General features: G+C 45.4%; 1 protein-coding gene across 1 annotated transcript; it reads right to left on the bottom strand.

The window, feature by feature from the left end:
* Window positions 1-858: 858 nt before the first annotated feature.
* hpcal1 (hippocalcin-like 1) lies at window positions 859-12,092 on the bottom strand. Its single transcript, XM_012838209.3, has 4 exons — window positions 11,409-12,092; window positions 5,703-6,205; window positions 4,820-4,925; window positions 859-2,164 (listed from the first exon to the last, which is right to left on the bottom strand). The coding sequence occupies exons 2-4, from the start codon at window positions 6,078-6,080 to the stop codon at window positions 2,067-2,069; spliced, it is 582 nt and encodes a 193-aa protein (XP_012693663.1). The 5' UTR covers window positions 6,081-6,205; window positions 11,409-12,092; the 3' UTR covers window positions 859-2,066.
* Window positions 12,093-16,568: the final 4,476 nt, after the last annotated feature.

Raw genomic sequence — 16,568 nt, 5'->3', positions numbered from 1 at the left:
TCTCCCTGCCTCTCTGTCTGTCTGCTCTAGCCTGCTTGCCCCCTGCCCCAGATCCTGCCCCCCCCTCTCCTGTGGATGAAGGGGGTAAATGGGGCAGCTCTGTTACTGACGCCCTCCAGTAGAAAGCCAAAACACAGGTTTCCCACAAAGCACCTGTGATCAGACTAGACCCAGTAGGGGGGTGGGGTTTACAGGGATAGACTGGTGTTTCTCACATGGTGGACACACACTGTTCTCACTAGAGTGTGTGTGTGTGGGGAGTGTAGAGTTGTGTTGTGTGTCAAGCCTGGTGATGTTGATGCTCTTCAGCTCTTCTTCTTCCTCACAGACCTAAACAGCTCAGTCCAATTCTGGGATTCCTCACCAGTGTCCTTACTGTAGACTGGGTAGGACTGAACAAACCTCACCAGTGTGCTACAGATGTTTTGGCAGATTTCTGCTCTCCCTAATCAACACAGATCATGTGTTTGCCAAGGCCTCCACGGTGTTTGTGCTTTCAGAGGGAGATATTTGGTGCCAGTGAGCGAGGTCACCTGAGTTCACCTGGGTTTGACTGATGTCCGACCTCCACCACCCCCAACCCCCCCAAATGGGTTTCTGGGGTGGGTGGGGTTTGCTTTAAGACAGATAAGAGGGGGGAGGTCAGGAGCGTGTGTGTGTGTGTGTGTGTGTGTGTGTGTGTGTGTGTGTGTGTGTGTGTGTGTGTGTGTGTGTGTGTGTGTGCCTGCTAATATGTGGTGTCTGTCCAGGAAAGGGGAGGTACTGTGTAGATTTTTCTTACATAATTCTTTCGACTGTGTTTAAAAAAAAAAAAAAAATCTTTTTGTTAAGAAAATAAAGAAACCTTCACAAAAAGAGGAACATCATCCAGAGTTTATTTATTTCCGTTTTTTTTTTTTATGTAAACAGAGAGATGGATGAGTGGAGAGGGCTTGCTAGGCCCCTCCTTCATTCAGCCCGGGTATGTTACTGTGGGTGAACATTACAGTCTGATAATGCACGCTAATGGACCGATGATGATATTACACTGAAACATGTCGTTTAAAAACAGAAGTGACAGAACTATGGCGAAACAGAGCCGTCTCGGCTGCTGCAATGTTAGAAGCTTGCAAGCTACTTTCACCACCATCTTCCAGAAAACATTAGACACAAATAAAGTCACTAGCAGTTACTGATAAGTATAATACCTTTTTAATACAAATATTATATTTTTGGCACTTTGACCTCCATTAAAATAAGGCAACGAACAATATAAAAACATTTAGCCGCAAGACCTAGGGATGCGGACTGTACAATAGAACAGAGAAAAGTAAAGGGTGTATCTTCCAGATGCTATCTGTAAGCATCTCGCCTCAGCCTCACACTGGGCCAACGATCACAACCACCAATCACAACCAGCCGACTAAAGCATAAAAACCCCAGCGGGGGGAAGTGCTGCACGGACGACAGTTACACAATAATATCAGATATGACTTAGCAGGGCTGCCACCGAGCCTGTTTGAGGAACTGCTCGTGTGAAGATGACTCCGACGGGACCTGAAGCAAGTCTGGGTAAGATGCAGTGCAGAGTTGAGGGTGGTGTGAGCCAACAGCCCAAGAAGCGCAGAGAGGAACCAGGAAATGCAGAGATGAAACCAGGGGTAGTAACCATCTTCACTAGGCTGATTAGACTGCTCTCAGGAGGGGGGGGGGGTTGATAGTTTTTGTTGTTTTTGGGAAGTAGGGGGTGGGTTAGGGTGGGCATGAACATCAGAGCTGGGGGGTCTGGAGGAGGAGACATAAAGACGTGGAGACATGGCGAGAGGGGACTGGATTGGTCAGTGGATGGCTGGGTGTGAGACGTCTCCTCTGTGACTGCCCTAGTCTGGCAGCAGGAGAAACCCAATGGAAAGGAGGAGGAAGATGAGATGTGTGTGTGTGTGTGGGAAGGGGGGGGGGGGGGTAGTGGATGGGCAGGGATGAAATGTCAGAACAGTTTGGACCTCAAAACTGGCAGGAGGTGCAAGATGGAGCGAAAGAGAGAGATTGGGTTGTTGTTTTTTTTTGGAGGGGGATGTGAGATGACCTCAGAGCTGGCGTGAGGTGCTCTGGTCTGACTGCAGCAGTCGCACAATGGAGGGGTCACTCTTGGCTCCTTTGATGAACTCCTCCAGGGAGAGACGTCCTGTGAAGAGGACAGAGACGAGGGAAACCATCAGACCTCCGCTGCTTTCTACCACAGCTGTTTGTTTGAAAGATCATATATACACTATACACTCATTCTGAAGAGCATTTATGAGGTCAGGCACTGATGTTGGATAAATGCTGTATAGAATGAATGGGCACCAACTCCAAAATAGAAGAAAAACAGAAACACTCCAAAATCTTGTGGAAAGCCTTTCAAGAAGAATGGATGCTGTTATAGCCGCAAAAGGGGGACCAACTACATATTACAGTTGTTCTCCATTGCTTTGGCTCATTTCACGAAACAGAAATTACATTCTCAAAGCTCTAAGTGCATTTGGCAAAATAGCCTATATGGTTCAGCACAACTACATAGATCACCTTCAAAAGGTCATATCTCACCCAAAACAGTTAACTCAAGCTTCAAAACCAAATCATTTTCTCATATAAATAGTCAGTGCCCCCAAAATGAAAAGTTCCTTTTCGATTGCTGTGGCTCATCTCTCTCAAAAAAAGAGGACATTCTCAAAGCTTAAAATACATTTGCCAAAATAACCTAGATGGTTGAGCAAAACACCATGGCGCACCTGCAAAAGGTCATATCTCTCCCAAAACAGACAACTCATCAGTCAAAACTAAATCCTTTTCTCATACAAATAGTCAGTGCCCCCAAAATGAAAAGTCCCTTTGGCATTGTTTAAACACTGCAGGTCAAAATGTTTAGATGTTTTGCCAGTATGGCAGTGGACCATATAAATATCCCTCATGTGCACATTTCAATCTTGGCTCAGTCCTTTGACACTCAATGGTTACTGCAGTAGATGTTTTCTTTCCAGAATACTATGTGTATCAAACAGAAAAAAGATGAATTCAAGAGTAGCCTACAAGGTTTCACATCACATATTGCACTCATACTGCCATGGAAATTGTTACAGTAATTGCCATACATTGTGGTTACAGTAACAGAAAATGTATACAGCACAATATACTGTCATACAATAAGCACATCAAAACAAAAATTATGTATAGCCTACACTAACAACACATACAGTAAGAAAGTAAAGCAAAGCTGGAGTTTCACTAGTTGTCGTCCTCACTCTCCTGCTCATCCTCGCGCTCCTGTCTGTCTGGCCACAGATTTTCCCACGGTAGAAGCTTACATTGTCCCACACAATGACAAATGTAGGCAAGTGAGGCCCTACCAAACCCCTCTCATGTAGAGGAATAAAATCGGAGTGCAGGTGGTCCAAGAACACCAGGAGCTTCTGGGTATTGTATGGGCCAAGACTGGGAATGTGGGTGACTACACGCGCTGGCCTACGACATCCACCCTTGCTCCTCTTCCTCTTCTTCTTCCTCATCCTCCTTGAGCAGGCAGTTGCCCTTGGTTGTTTCCCTGGCCAGGTGCTTCCATGTTCATAAATTGTACTGAACTTGGTCAAGCTATAGATATTTGATGGAAGCATTTATACTCCTATACTCATGGTATTATGTGCCTGAAAGATTTTGACAGTGGAGTGAACTATTGTGCAGGTGATGATGTACACAAGGAAATTATGCCAACATATTTTGCAGAGAACAACGACTTGAGTGAGAAGCAACAGTCAGTTTAGACCAGCAAGATATATTCAATTGGTAATTGGGCTAACTGAAGGCAATTGAACCTAACCCTTTTCAAAGATGTGCTAAATCATTTGAAATTTGTGCGAACTGTAGGCAATTGTACTTGTCATTTACAAGGATGTGCTAATACAATTGCAATTTGATTAAAGGAATGAGACATTCAAATCTGTTGTGAACAAGTGCACGGTGGTTTGGAGGTTTGCACGTGTTGTTTTAACAATGTCATTTCTGTTTCGTGAAATGAGCCAAAGCAATGGAGAAAAACTGTAAAGTATATGTATTTGAATACATACTGTTGGTGTTATGGTCAGGCGTCCGAATACTTTTGTCATATATTGTATCTACAATCTTGCTACTATACTTTTTAGCTTAACAACTATACTGTTGTTAAGGTAACATCTTAATTCGCTGCACTGTTATGCACATTCTAAAGGAGTGTCCTTTAAAGGTACAGTGCTTGATCCTGGCGAGAGGCTGTTTCCAGCAACCAATCAAATTCACCCCTCCCTTCCGTGCTCCTGAGCAAGGTATTGATTGGCTGGAATAGCGTGCGGGTTGTGTCGGAGCCACCATGTTTGTTCCCCATTTACAGAGGCAGATCTGCCATTGAAAGCACGGCGACAGGAATGTGGGGAGAAATTCACTGAATTCCATTTCATTTCTACAACGCCAATAACAACTGACATTGTCTCAAGGCGCTTCACAGAACCCAGAGCCCCCTTAAAGCCAGCATTAAGGCGATGGCGGCAAGGAAACACTTCCTATTAACAGGAAGAAACCCTGAGTCAGCACACACGTGTCATATATACACTCAGGGATACATGCAAGACTTATGGTGGATAGAAATTGAGAGAGACATTATGAATTGGAGGTGGGCTGTATTTTCAAATGACAGTATGATGTCAGTGTCCATTGATCAGTGCCCACTGGCTTCTGAAATCTCCAGAGAAGTAAACATTTCTGTCATTGGGTGTGTGTGTGAGTGTGATTGTGTGGGATTGTGATTGTGTGTGAGCGCGGTGTTGATATTTACCATCGTTATCTGTGTCCATCTGTCTGAAGATCTTGTCGGTGCGCTTCTCAGGGGTAGACTCGTCCTCCGGCATCTTCATGACTGATGACACCATCTTGTAGATCGCCTAAAGCTCAGCAAAGACAGGGCTCCATTTCATTTTGCGCATTATTCAATGGACATTCTTTTGTAGTCGCATATTAGGTTCACATCACTTCAACTATGTCCTTTCCATACACAGCAAAAACAGTCTTCCCATTTATCATCTTGGTAAAAAGTCAAAACACGTGAGCGTAGCCTAAAACCAAAATAAAAACATTTATTTAAACATTTATTTTTCGATTTAGCTCTTCTCCCCTCTCCAGCCCTGGCCCTGGCGCTCTCCTGAGACTCCGTATGTCCAGGCGGACACTTCAGGCAGGAGATCTGTTTATTCAGGCAGGCCGTATCGCTGCCCATTCGGCTGAGCCAATATTGACCAGGGCCTGGCCAACCTGCTCACAATGGCTGCAGGAGCAAACAGTGGACTGGCAGAGGAGGGAATAGCAGGCAATCCCCACTGCTCCAGACTGGAACAGGCTCATTATGGCTGTGTGTGTGTGTGTGTGTGTGTGTGTGCGTACTCTGATGCCTGTTGGGCTTTTTGTGTGTGTGTGTATGTGTGTATTCAGATGTGTGTGTGTGTGTGTGTGTGTGTGTGTGTGTATTCAGATGTGTGTGTGTGTATTCAGATGTGTGTCAGGACAAAAGTATACAGGAGAATGGCTCACCACAAGGTGCATTAGTGGCAACATAATGTGAGCAGCCATGCTGGGCTTTTCAATCTGTGTTTTTGTGTAAAAACGTTGACATGCTCTATCGACGTTTATGATGGATTGTGTGTGTGTGTGTGTTTGTAAAGCACCTGGACGATCTCGAGCATCTCTGCGCGGCTGATGTAGCCGTTGCCGTCGAGGTCGTACATGCTGAAGGCCCAGCGAAGCTTCTGTTCGAGGCCGCCGCGTGACGTGACGCTCAGTGCGATGATGAACTCCCGGAAGTCGATGGTGGCGTCGCCGTTGGTGTCGAAGGTGCGGAAAACGTGCTCGGCGAACTTGGAGGCGTCGCCGTACGGGAAGAAGTTGGCGTAGATCTTCTTGAACTCGTCGACGCTCAGGTGGCCGGTGGGGCAGTCCTTCAGGAAGCCGCGGTACCACTCCTGCAGCTCGTGGTCGCTAAACTCCGTGTTCTCGCGCAGGTCGTTCAGCACCTCCGGACGCAGCTTGCTGTTCTGCTTACCCATGATGCTCGGCTGCCTAGGGCAAAAACTCACGCCACAACACAGCCCTTCTGTTCAGCTTGCGTCCTTCGTGTCTAGTTCTGCTCCCCTCTTGTGCAACAGTGGCGTATGTCGAGTCCTCTCTGCTCCTGTGAAGGGTGGTTTAATTAATTACAGGAAATAAAAGTCGGGGCAACATCCCGCTTAATTAAAAATGAAAATCCCCATCTAGTGACAGAGGCACAAAGTGAGCTTGCCGGTGTTTTTTCTGGTTGTTATTATGTGCGCCATGATTAGGGCAAATGGGAGGTAATGTTCCATCTTACTCCAGCCGGTGGGGCCGCCGGGCCTGGTTTCTATGGCAACCTCTAAATGCCTTGTTAAGGTGAGAATTTATTGAGCGCTCTCAGCAGGGGCGGCCTCCCGGAACCCTCTGTGTGTTACTTTCAGCCACGGTCACAATGGCAACCTAATAGCCACGGCAACCAGTTAGTCAGAGACCGAGGATTAAAAGATACACAGGTGGTAGGTTAGTTTCAGAGCAACTTTGAGTAGGTGTGTGTTTTTATGTGTGTTTTTGTGTGTGTGATGCTGAGTTGACATCACAGCAGAAATTGATTTTCTCCCTCCTCTATTGATAGCGGAGGAAAGGAAAGGAAAGGAGAGGAGAGAGGCGGCGCCCACACCCCATCTTCTGTGTTGGACAAACACACTGACATTAGTGAAAGCTGGCCAGACGCCTCGCGCCATAAAAGCCCTGATTTCTCAGCCAGACACGCATGTTATACTACATGACGCCATGTTCCCTCCTTCAGCGCTGAGCCCTTAAGGGTTTCTACCGGCTGAAAAGCAGAGGCGTTACCCCTGACTTCCCTTATCATCACTCCTTTTTAGCTGTCATTACGTCTCTTTTTCTAATTATGTCTCAAGACATCTGATTTGATCTCATTGTTATCGTCACTGCACTTCTAGTTCTCACATCATTCACTGGTATTCTCAGACATGTTGGTCCACACCCCTCAGACCTTTCAAATGTTACTGCCTTCCACAGAATGAGATTGTCTGCATTCACTGTGATGAGTAAGACAGGTTCGTTATTGTCATACTACACACAGCAGGCTGTATTGCGCTGCAGTCGCTGTGATGAGTAAGACAGGTTCGTTATTGTCATACTACACACAGCAGAATGAGATTGTCTGCAGTCGCTGTGATGAGTAAGACAGGTTTGTTATTGTCATACTACACACAGCAGAATGAGATTGTCTGCAGTCGCTGTGATGAGTAAGACAGGTTAGTTATTGTCATACTACACACAGCAGGCTTTATTGCGCTGCTTTTGAAGTTAAAGAAAAGAAGGGTACGTGTTTGTGGTCTACCACTAACAGGGGTGGGGGCACCACTTCCTCCAATCAGCCCCCCCCCCTGCCACACACACACACACATCACAACCACACATCATTACAGACACACCACACACAACCACCCAGAGCCCAGCACTTGTACCTATTCTCCATGCACACACACACACACACACACACACACACTCACACACACAGACACACACTCACACACACACACACACACACACACACACCTTACTCCTTTAAGTGTGTGGCATAGCCAAGGCTAAGTACAGGGGGCCCACCCTAGTCAAGGCCATGTGGGCATTAAAGTGGCACTGAGTTAGCTCAAACACATACACACACACACACCACATGCATGCACCCACACACACACATACGCACACACGCCACTTGCACGCACACACACACACCACTTGCATGCAAAGCCACAGAATGCAAAAAAGTTTCCATTCAGGGGGCAGAAAATAAGGACAGGACTGGCATGCTGTAAAAATCATGTGAGCACGCCCATGTGTGTACTGCACACACACACACACACACACACACACACACACACACACACACACACACACACACATACACACAATAAAAGCAGTGGGAGAAAAAGGGAAAGGACTCTTTGTGCAGGCTTTGTGCAGACAGCAGAAAGCCTGAGCTCTGCTCTACAGTAGGAGCCAGCCTTCACTCGGCCCCAGCCTTTGTGTCCTTATGTGTGTGTGTCTGTGTGTGTCTGTGTGTGTGTCTGTGTGTATGTGTGTGTGTGTGTGTGTGCTTCTTAAAGGATACTCAGTTAGAGGTGCTTAGATAAACCCTGCCTTGGCTCTGGCTACAGTTTGGGGCTGGGAATCCCTATTCCATTCTCACAGTATTGTGTGCTATGGTACGGATATGTCATCGCACAGGTGGAGAAGGTGAAAAGGTTCACCTGAAAATAATATTTGTTTCTGGATAAAACATGGAAAACGTGAGATAATGTACATTATTAAATAAGAGTATGCTTGTTTACAAAACAGAAACAATGTAAAGTGCTCTCTGACCCCAGCTAGTAGTTCTAATTGGGTTCTGTGGCGGTCACTACACTAGCAAGAACCCCACATGGAGGCGTACTGTGGCGGTGCTCTGAAAGACCAGGATGGTTATGGGAACAAATCAGTTTTGAACTCTCCTATGTTTGACCAAAACGCATCGATGCGCGGTATTAGTGTATTTAGAACACATCGCCATATGTCGCTCGCATATGGCCAGGAGCAGAGGTGACAGGCTCAGGGCCGACGCTAACAGCTCACTCAACTCAACTCAACTCAACTCAACTCAACTCAACGACTCTCAGTTTTCCACAGCAGCTGTCCTCACTCCCCATCACTCGCTCAGTCACTCACACACGAGCAGAACAGACATGACGTCAGGCCCCTGACACGCCTCAGGAACGTACTGAGCGCTGGAGTTGAAGGGGAAGGAAAAGAGGCCAGAATCAGAGTCAGCACGGCAAAAAAAAGAGGCCAGAGACGAAGTTGAGCAACTGAGGAGGAGCTACTGACGGAGAGTATTGAGACGAGGTTCAGCTGCTGAGGAGGTCAGAGAAGAGGTTCAGCTACTCCTGACTGCTGAGAGCGGAGTCAGGTACTGATAGGAGGTTCAGCTGCTCCTGAGGAGGGCTGTTGAGAGGGGAGGCTGTTGCTAAGAGGCCAATGGAGAAGGCTCAGGCTCCTCCAGAAAAAGGCTTGAGTTGTCGCTGGTGATGCTTCTGTCTGGCTAGTGTGTCTCCAGCTGGGGAGTTGGCCTCCAGTACCCCACAATTCACCACCCATCCTCCAGACGCCTTTTACCTTCTTCCTGCCTGACAATAGAGCATAAATTGCCACTCCACCCCAGAGGCTCCTTAAGGGCTAAATATTTCATAATAAGAAGCCATTAGATCTCCCCTCCCTGTCTGCCAGAGTGCAGTTTGCCATCTTTTAACACACACACAAACACACACTGCCACATAAACCACACACTGAACACACAACACACAGACATCTTACACACTGCCACACACACACACAAACACACACAAATATATTTCACAGACTTTCCCTTTCAGTTTGCTCCCCTCTTCTGGCCTCCATTTCCAGGCGTGCGCACACACACACGTACACACGTACACACACACAAACACACAACGCACACACACACACACACACACACACACACACACGCACGCACACACACACAAACACACACACACACACACACACACACACAAGCTTGTTATTCATTTCCTCCGGTCCCTCCATGTCTCCTGGCTAAACACACTCCCCTTTCACACATAGCTACCAGCTTCCCCGGACTTCCCCCCCGCGTCACCCCCTGAAGAGAAAGAGCCATCGTAACTGAGTCATTCACCTTTAACCTCTTCTCTATAACCTTTGACCCCGTTTATTTATGCCGTGGGCTCACCTTAAGCGCATCACAGATGAGGGACATACGGACTCCGCAGCGTCCGTGTTTACACAGTCAACACCTCTTCCCTGGCTCATAAACCCTGAGCCGACACTTTTCCAGTTCGCCTCAGGAGAACAGGCTACACACTCCCTGGTCACGTTACACTCACACCACCAGAGACATGCTGTAGGCCAACCTGTACGTCTGTGCGTTTAGCCATATACAGTTAGCAGCCAATCATCCGGCCTCATCTATAATCCATGGTCATTAGCCCCTGTGGCGGTTAGCACTATGGCTGGGTCTCTCCGTGGCAGATGGCAGCTGCTTCTGGCTCGGGTCTGGGCCAGATGTGGGCCAGAGGTGGGCCTTTCTGGGTTCCCAGGGGCTAAAGCCCTGAGGAGCTCTCTGCTAGGCGTCTGAGGACCAGCAGCCAGACACGGAGCCCGAGTCAGTCTTTCTCCTGCTCCAGTCAACCAGAAGCTCCTTGTGAAAACAAACACAAGCCTTTTCAGTAACCAAGGCATTCTGGGAATTTTTTTTTCCCACAACACTGTCCACTGCTGCTGTTCCTGGCGCCAGGTCAAAGGGTCAGGGAAGTGCATTTTCCTTCCCTAATTCCCAAGACGAAAAAATATTATTTCAGTGGTCTGTGCTCGTGAGAATGGGACTTCTTGGTCACAGATGGACAATCACGTTTTGGCTCAGAGGCCGCACCACGTAATGAGTCTGGACGATAGGCAGCTTTGCTCTCACTGTGTGAAAGGGGCCATTATGACTGACGGTACGTGGCAGTGTGATTGAAAGACAGTTTAAGGAAGGCATGTCTTGGCTGAAGTGAAGTTTCTGGAAACAGCAGAGAGTGATTCAATTATTCTGAGGCGGTGTACCAGGACACGCCCCTTTTGCCTTGCAATGTCACTGAAGGGCTTCCACTCATTTACACACAACAGCTTGGTGGTGGTCCCCCCTGCCCCTACTCCAGCCCTGTGGCTTCAGGGCTCTACGCATTCACTACACCACTGGATACAAACAATACCTGTTCTACCCACATTATGTAGGCTATTTCTGTTCTGAACCCCACCCATAATATTGTCCACGAATAAGCCTGAAATTACCTGAAGCTTGAAATTGTACAAATGTGCTGTTTTCTTTTTTTGTTTTTCCACAGAAACCATTGAGAGAGCATAAAGGGACTTTTCACGTAAATTACTTAATTTCAACCCCAGGCTCGTACCCGCGCCCAATCCGCTTTACCCCGTGAGGGTTGTACAGAACTCCAGTAGGCATTTCGGGCGAGGATGACTCCCGTTTTGAATGCGTACTGTAAAAATGTCTTTTTCGCGAAGAAGACTACAGGAAAACTGCATGAACGCCTCGTGTGGTTAAATACAACAGTAGCCCCTAGCTATTTATTGCACAAACTGAAAAGTTTCCGGTTTCCCGTAAAACACAAACATTGTTTTAACCGTCGCATAACTCACACTCGACAAACGCACATTAGCAGAAATTAAATAAGCGCCACACGCTGAGTATTTTCATCTATGCCAAACAGAAACAAACTTACAGATGAGCGAATGATCTTGAAGCGATGCCCGTTATTCGTGTTGAGGGAGCGTTCAGTCCAAAATCGTGTCCAAGTTGAAATGTGGTCCGAGAGCTTTCTTACTAGAGTGTTTTTACTTTTTAAAGAACCAAACAGTTGATTAAACTAACCATTTGCTGCGTAGAACGCTTAAGTAATATAGGTTAGGCAGCCTATAATGTAGCCTCTAATGTGCAATTAACCTGTTGCCGTTATTTCTGTGCATAACGAAGTTAAAAGTACTCTGATACTAAGAGCTGATAAAAGTTTTACTTCTTATGAATTCTGCAGATAGTCTCCACTCCATCATACGTCTAGGCGTCACACCGCCTTCTCATTCCGCTTGTGATGTGACACCTCGGACGGTCCAACTCGGTTGTCAATGGACGCTTCCAATTCATAGTTTAGGGGGAGCAAAACATCGAAATTAAATGCTTTGCAGGGTCCTTCCAACATGACCAGTATAAATACATTGTTTTTGCTAGTTATTTGTACATATCTATGTGACGGTTTGCGAAGAAAGCATATACAACGCGTAGCATTTAATCTGTATTGTGTCACCCTACCGAGTGATTATAGGTCGATCCATATACTCCTTCCAAATAATCTCCCGTTAACACCGACACAGCAGCCGAGAGGGTCTCGGACTGGGCGTTGCTAGCACTGTAGAATGCCAGCTCATGTAGCCTAGTCTCCAAAGTTTATTTCCGCATTATAAAGTCCTGTCGTATCTCTGCTCCAAAAGAGCAAACACACCATGCCTAAGCGGTACGAAAGGATAATAAACGATTCAACGATGTATTGAAACTGTGTAGGCCTTACAGCCCATACAAGTTGTTTCATTATTGGAAATGCAATGGGCATTCTGATCTTTTGGAATGATCATGTCACAAAAGTCTGAGAAACGACTCAGTTTAACTTTTATGTTTTTGGAGATATTCCTTTATTGCCCTTTTTTTCATGCGGACCAGAGCAACATTTAGATCTGTGTGTTGTCAGTAGATGGCAGTATAACACCTGTTGATAGCCACCTCACCTGAGAGAATTGAGTGCTCACGACTCAAACCTAAGGGAATAGCTGTATCAAATTAAGAAACTAATGATAAGGTGTTATTTTCCATTTTTATTTTCATCTTATTCAACAATTGTCAGTCTCAGGAAATGAATTTTTGAAAATGGCATTGAAAGTATGCTTTTAAGTACTTTCATGCAATAGGTATGCTGTTAGTGGGACGTTAATGGCGTCGTTAATAAGTGTGTGGCGAGCTTATTTTACCTAAGGCCACTAGAGGGCAGTAAAGCATGGTTTTGCAGTGTGTTGCGTTGCATGGTAAACTATCAGGCCAGTCATGTCCAGCTGTTTTTTTTTCTTCAACATAGTATATACACTGCTGTGCAAACGTTTTAGGCAGGTGTGAAAAAATGCTGTAAACTAAGAATGCTTTGAACAACAAACTAAGAAAGTGAGTGAACAAAAGAAAAATCTAAATCATATCAATATTTGGTGTCACTACCCTTTGCCTTCAAACTAGCATCAATTCTTATTGGTACACTTGCACAAAGACAGGGATTTTATATGATTATAGTGCGGTGTAGGATCAACCAATTATACAAAACAGGTGCTAATGATCATCAATGTCACATGTAGGTTGAAACACAGTCAGTAACTGAGACAGAAAAAGCTGTGTAGGAGGCTTAAAACTGGGTGAGGAACAGCCAAACTCTGCTACCAAGGTGAGGCTGTGGAAGACAGTTTCATGTCAAAGGTCATACATGGCAAGACTGAGCACAGCAACAAGACACAATGCATCAGCAAGGTCTCTCCCAGACAAAGATTTCAAAGCAGACAGGGGTTTCCAGATGTGCTGTTCAAGCTCTTTTGAAGAAGCACAAAGAAACGAGCAACGTTGAGGATCGTAGACACAGTGGTCGGCCAAGGAAACTTAGTGCAGCTGATGAAAAACACATCAAGCTTATTTCCCTTTAAAATTGGAAGATGTCAAGCAGTGTCATCAGCTCAGAACTGGCAGAAACCAGTGGTACCCAGGTACAAACATCCACTGTCCGGAGAAGTCTGGCCAGAAGTGGTCTTCATGGAAGAGTTGCAGCCATAAAGCTCTACCCCGACATGGAAACAAGGCCAAGTGACTCAACTAAGCATGAAAACATAGAAACTGGGGTACAGAAACATGGCAGCAGGTGCTCTGGACTGATGAGTCAAAATTAGAAATATTTGGCTGTAGAAGAAGGCAGAGAGAGCGGTACAATAACGAGTGTCTGCAGGCAACAGTGAAGCATGGTGGAGGTTCCTTGCAAGTTTGGGGCTGCAGTTTTGCAAGTGGAGTTGGAGATTTGGTCAGGATTAATGGTGTCCTCAATGCTGAGAAATACAGGCAGATACTTATCCATCATGCAATACCATCAGGGAGTCGTATGATTGGCACCAAATGTATTCTGCAGCAGTACAACAACCCCAAAACATACAGCCAATGTCATTAAGAACTATCTTCAGCGTAAAGAAAAACAGAAAGTCCTGGAAGTGATGGTATGGCCCCCACAGAGCCCTGATCTCAACATCATCGAGTCTGTCTGGGATTACATGAAGAGACAGAAGGATTTGAGGAAGCCTACACCCACAGAAGATATGTGGTTAGTTCTCCAAGATGTTTGGAACAACTTACCAGCCGAGTTCCTTCAAAAACTAGTGCAAGTGTATCTGGAAGAATTTATGCTATTTTGAAGTCAAAGGGTGGTCATACCAAATATTGATTTAATTTAGATTTCTCTTCTGTTCATTCACTGCATTTTGTTAATTGATGAAGAATTGATGAAAATAAACTGTTAACACTTCCATTTTTGAAAGCATTCTTAGTTTAGAGCATTTTTTCACACCTGCCTAAAACTTTTGCACAGTACTGTATATATATCTGAACTTTTATATATATATATAATATCCATATGGTCGTATAATGGGCCTATAAATATGTATGTGTGTATGTACAGTGGGGAAAATAAGTATTTGAACCCCTGCCGATTACGCAAGTTTGGCCACTTGCAAAGAAATGTGTGATCTATAATTGTAATGGTAGGTGTATTTTAACAGTGAGAAATAGAATATCAACAAATAAATCCAGAAAACTGCATTTTAGAACGTTTATGACTTTATTTGTATTTGATGCAAAAAATAAGTATTTGAACCCCCAAGCAAACAGTAAGAATTCTGGCTCCCAATGACCAGTTATGTGCCAAAGAAGCACACAGATTAGTCCTCATCACTACCTAACAAGGTACACCTGATCTCAACTGGTGACGTGTATAAAAGAAACCTGTCCAAAGAATCATACTTCACACCTTTAACCTCACCACCATGGGCAAGACCAAAGAGTTGACCAAGGACGTCAGAGATAAGATTGTAGACCTGCACAAGGCTGGAATGGGTTACAAAACCATCGGCAAGCAGCTTGGTGAGAAGCAGACAACTATTGGTGCGATTATTCGTAAATGGAAGCAACACCAAACAACTGTCAATCGCTCTAGGTCTGGGGCTCCGTGCAAGATATCCCCTCGTGCGGTATCGGTGATCATCCGAAAGGTGCAGAATAACCCCAGAACTACACAGGGGGAGCTTGTGAATGATCTCAAGGCAGCTGGGACCACAGTCACCAAGAAAACCATTGGCAACACACTACGGCGTAATGGTTTGAAGTACTGCAGCACTCGCAAGGTCCCCCCTGCTCAAGGAATAACATGTACAGGGCCGTCTGAAGTTTGCCAATGAACACTTGAATGATTCTAAGGAGGATTGGGAGACAGGATGTGGTCAGATGAGACCAAAATCAAGCTCTTTGGCATCAACTCGACTTGCCGCGTTTGGAGGGGGAAGAATGCTGAATATGACCCCAAGAACACCATCCCCACCGTCAAGCATGGAGGTGGAAACATTATGCTTTGGGGCTGTTTCTCTGCCAAGGGTACAGGACGACTCCACTGCATCGAGGGGACTATGGATGGGGCCATGTAACGTGGAATATTGGGCTTGAACCTCATTCCCTCAATCCCTCCCATTGAAAACGCAACCTTAAGGATTTGGAGAGGATCTGCAAAGAGGAGTGGACCAAAATCTCTCCTGAGATGTGTGTAAACCTGGTGACCAACTACAAGAAAAGTCTGACGTCTGTGCTTGCCAACAAGGGTTATTCCACCAAGTACTAAGTCATGTTTGGCTAGGGGTTCAAATACCTATTTTCTGCATCAAATGCAAATTAAGTCATAAATGTTATAAAATGCAGTTTTCTGGATTTTTTTGTTGATATTCTGTTTCTCACTGTTAAAATACACCTACTATTACAATTATAGATCACACATTTCTTTGCATGTGGCCAAATTTGCGAAATCGGCAGGGGTTCAAATACTTATTTTCCCCACTGTATATACTGTATATAGGCCCACTATAATATTTTATTTCCTTCCCATTCTCTGTTTCTTAGTAGTCTACTGGTATTAAAAAAACTGGCATTAGGTTTTGCATCCAGTTCATTGGCCTCATATATTTGTATATTTGTATATTTGTATTTGGATGTTGGTTTCTAGCGTTCGTAAATGTTTGTCCTTGTTGAGTTTTATACTGGGGCTCCACCAGGGCTCCCTTCAGCATCAAATGTTTTCTTAAAATGAAAAAAAGTCGTTCGTCATTTTTATTTAGCTCAGAGAACAAAAGTTTCGTTGAAATCCATGTAATCTGACCGAAACAAAACTCTTTCTCACTGACCTGAAGTAAACGCTTTGTGTGAAAACAGAACTTGGGTGAATGAACCATCCCTTTTTGATGTTTTCGGGTTTTTAATCCTTTAAGGCCTAACATCCTTTTTGGGGACTTGTTTACATCTCCCGGTGAGACAGAGCAAATAGGGAGACACTATGTCTTAAAAACATCCACCAACCTTTAGCATACATGCGCATGTGGAATAATATCATTGATTTAGGTGAAAGGTTATAAACAGCCCCCTGAATGTCATGAGATGGGAGAGGGTGGTGGCCAGAAACCACACACACACACACACACACACACACACACACACACACACACACACACACACACACACACACACACAGCCATCAGCTGCCACAGACTCCCCCCTGAAG

This window comes from Clupea harengus, chromosome 15, assembly GCF_900700415.2.
Source record: "Clupea harengus chromosome 15, Ch_v2.0.2, whole genome shotgun sequence".
Lineage (NCBI taxonomy): Eukaryota > Metazoa > Chordata > Actinopteri > Clupeiformes > Clupeidae > Clupea > Clupea harengus.
This window is presented reverse-complemented; position numbering and strand designations above follow the sequence as displayed.

Bases quoted from the DNA above. Each gene is read 5' to 3' on its own strand.
- hpcal1 (XM_012838209.3), bottom strand. From the start codon at position 6,080: ATGGGTAAGCAGAACAGCAAGCTGCGTCCGGAGGTGCTGAACGACCTG. The intron at 4,926-5,702 runs GTGCTTTACAAA...GCTGAGCTTTAG, and splicing joins AGATGCTCGAGATCGTCCAG to GCGATCTACAAGATGGTGTC. The intron at 2,165-4,819 runs GTAAATATCAAC...TCCTCTTCACAG, and splicing joins GATGGACACAGATAACGATG to GACGTCTCTCCCTGGAGGAG.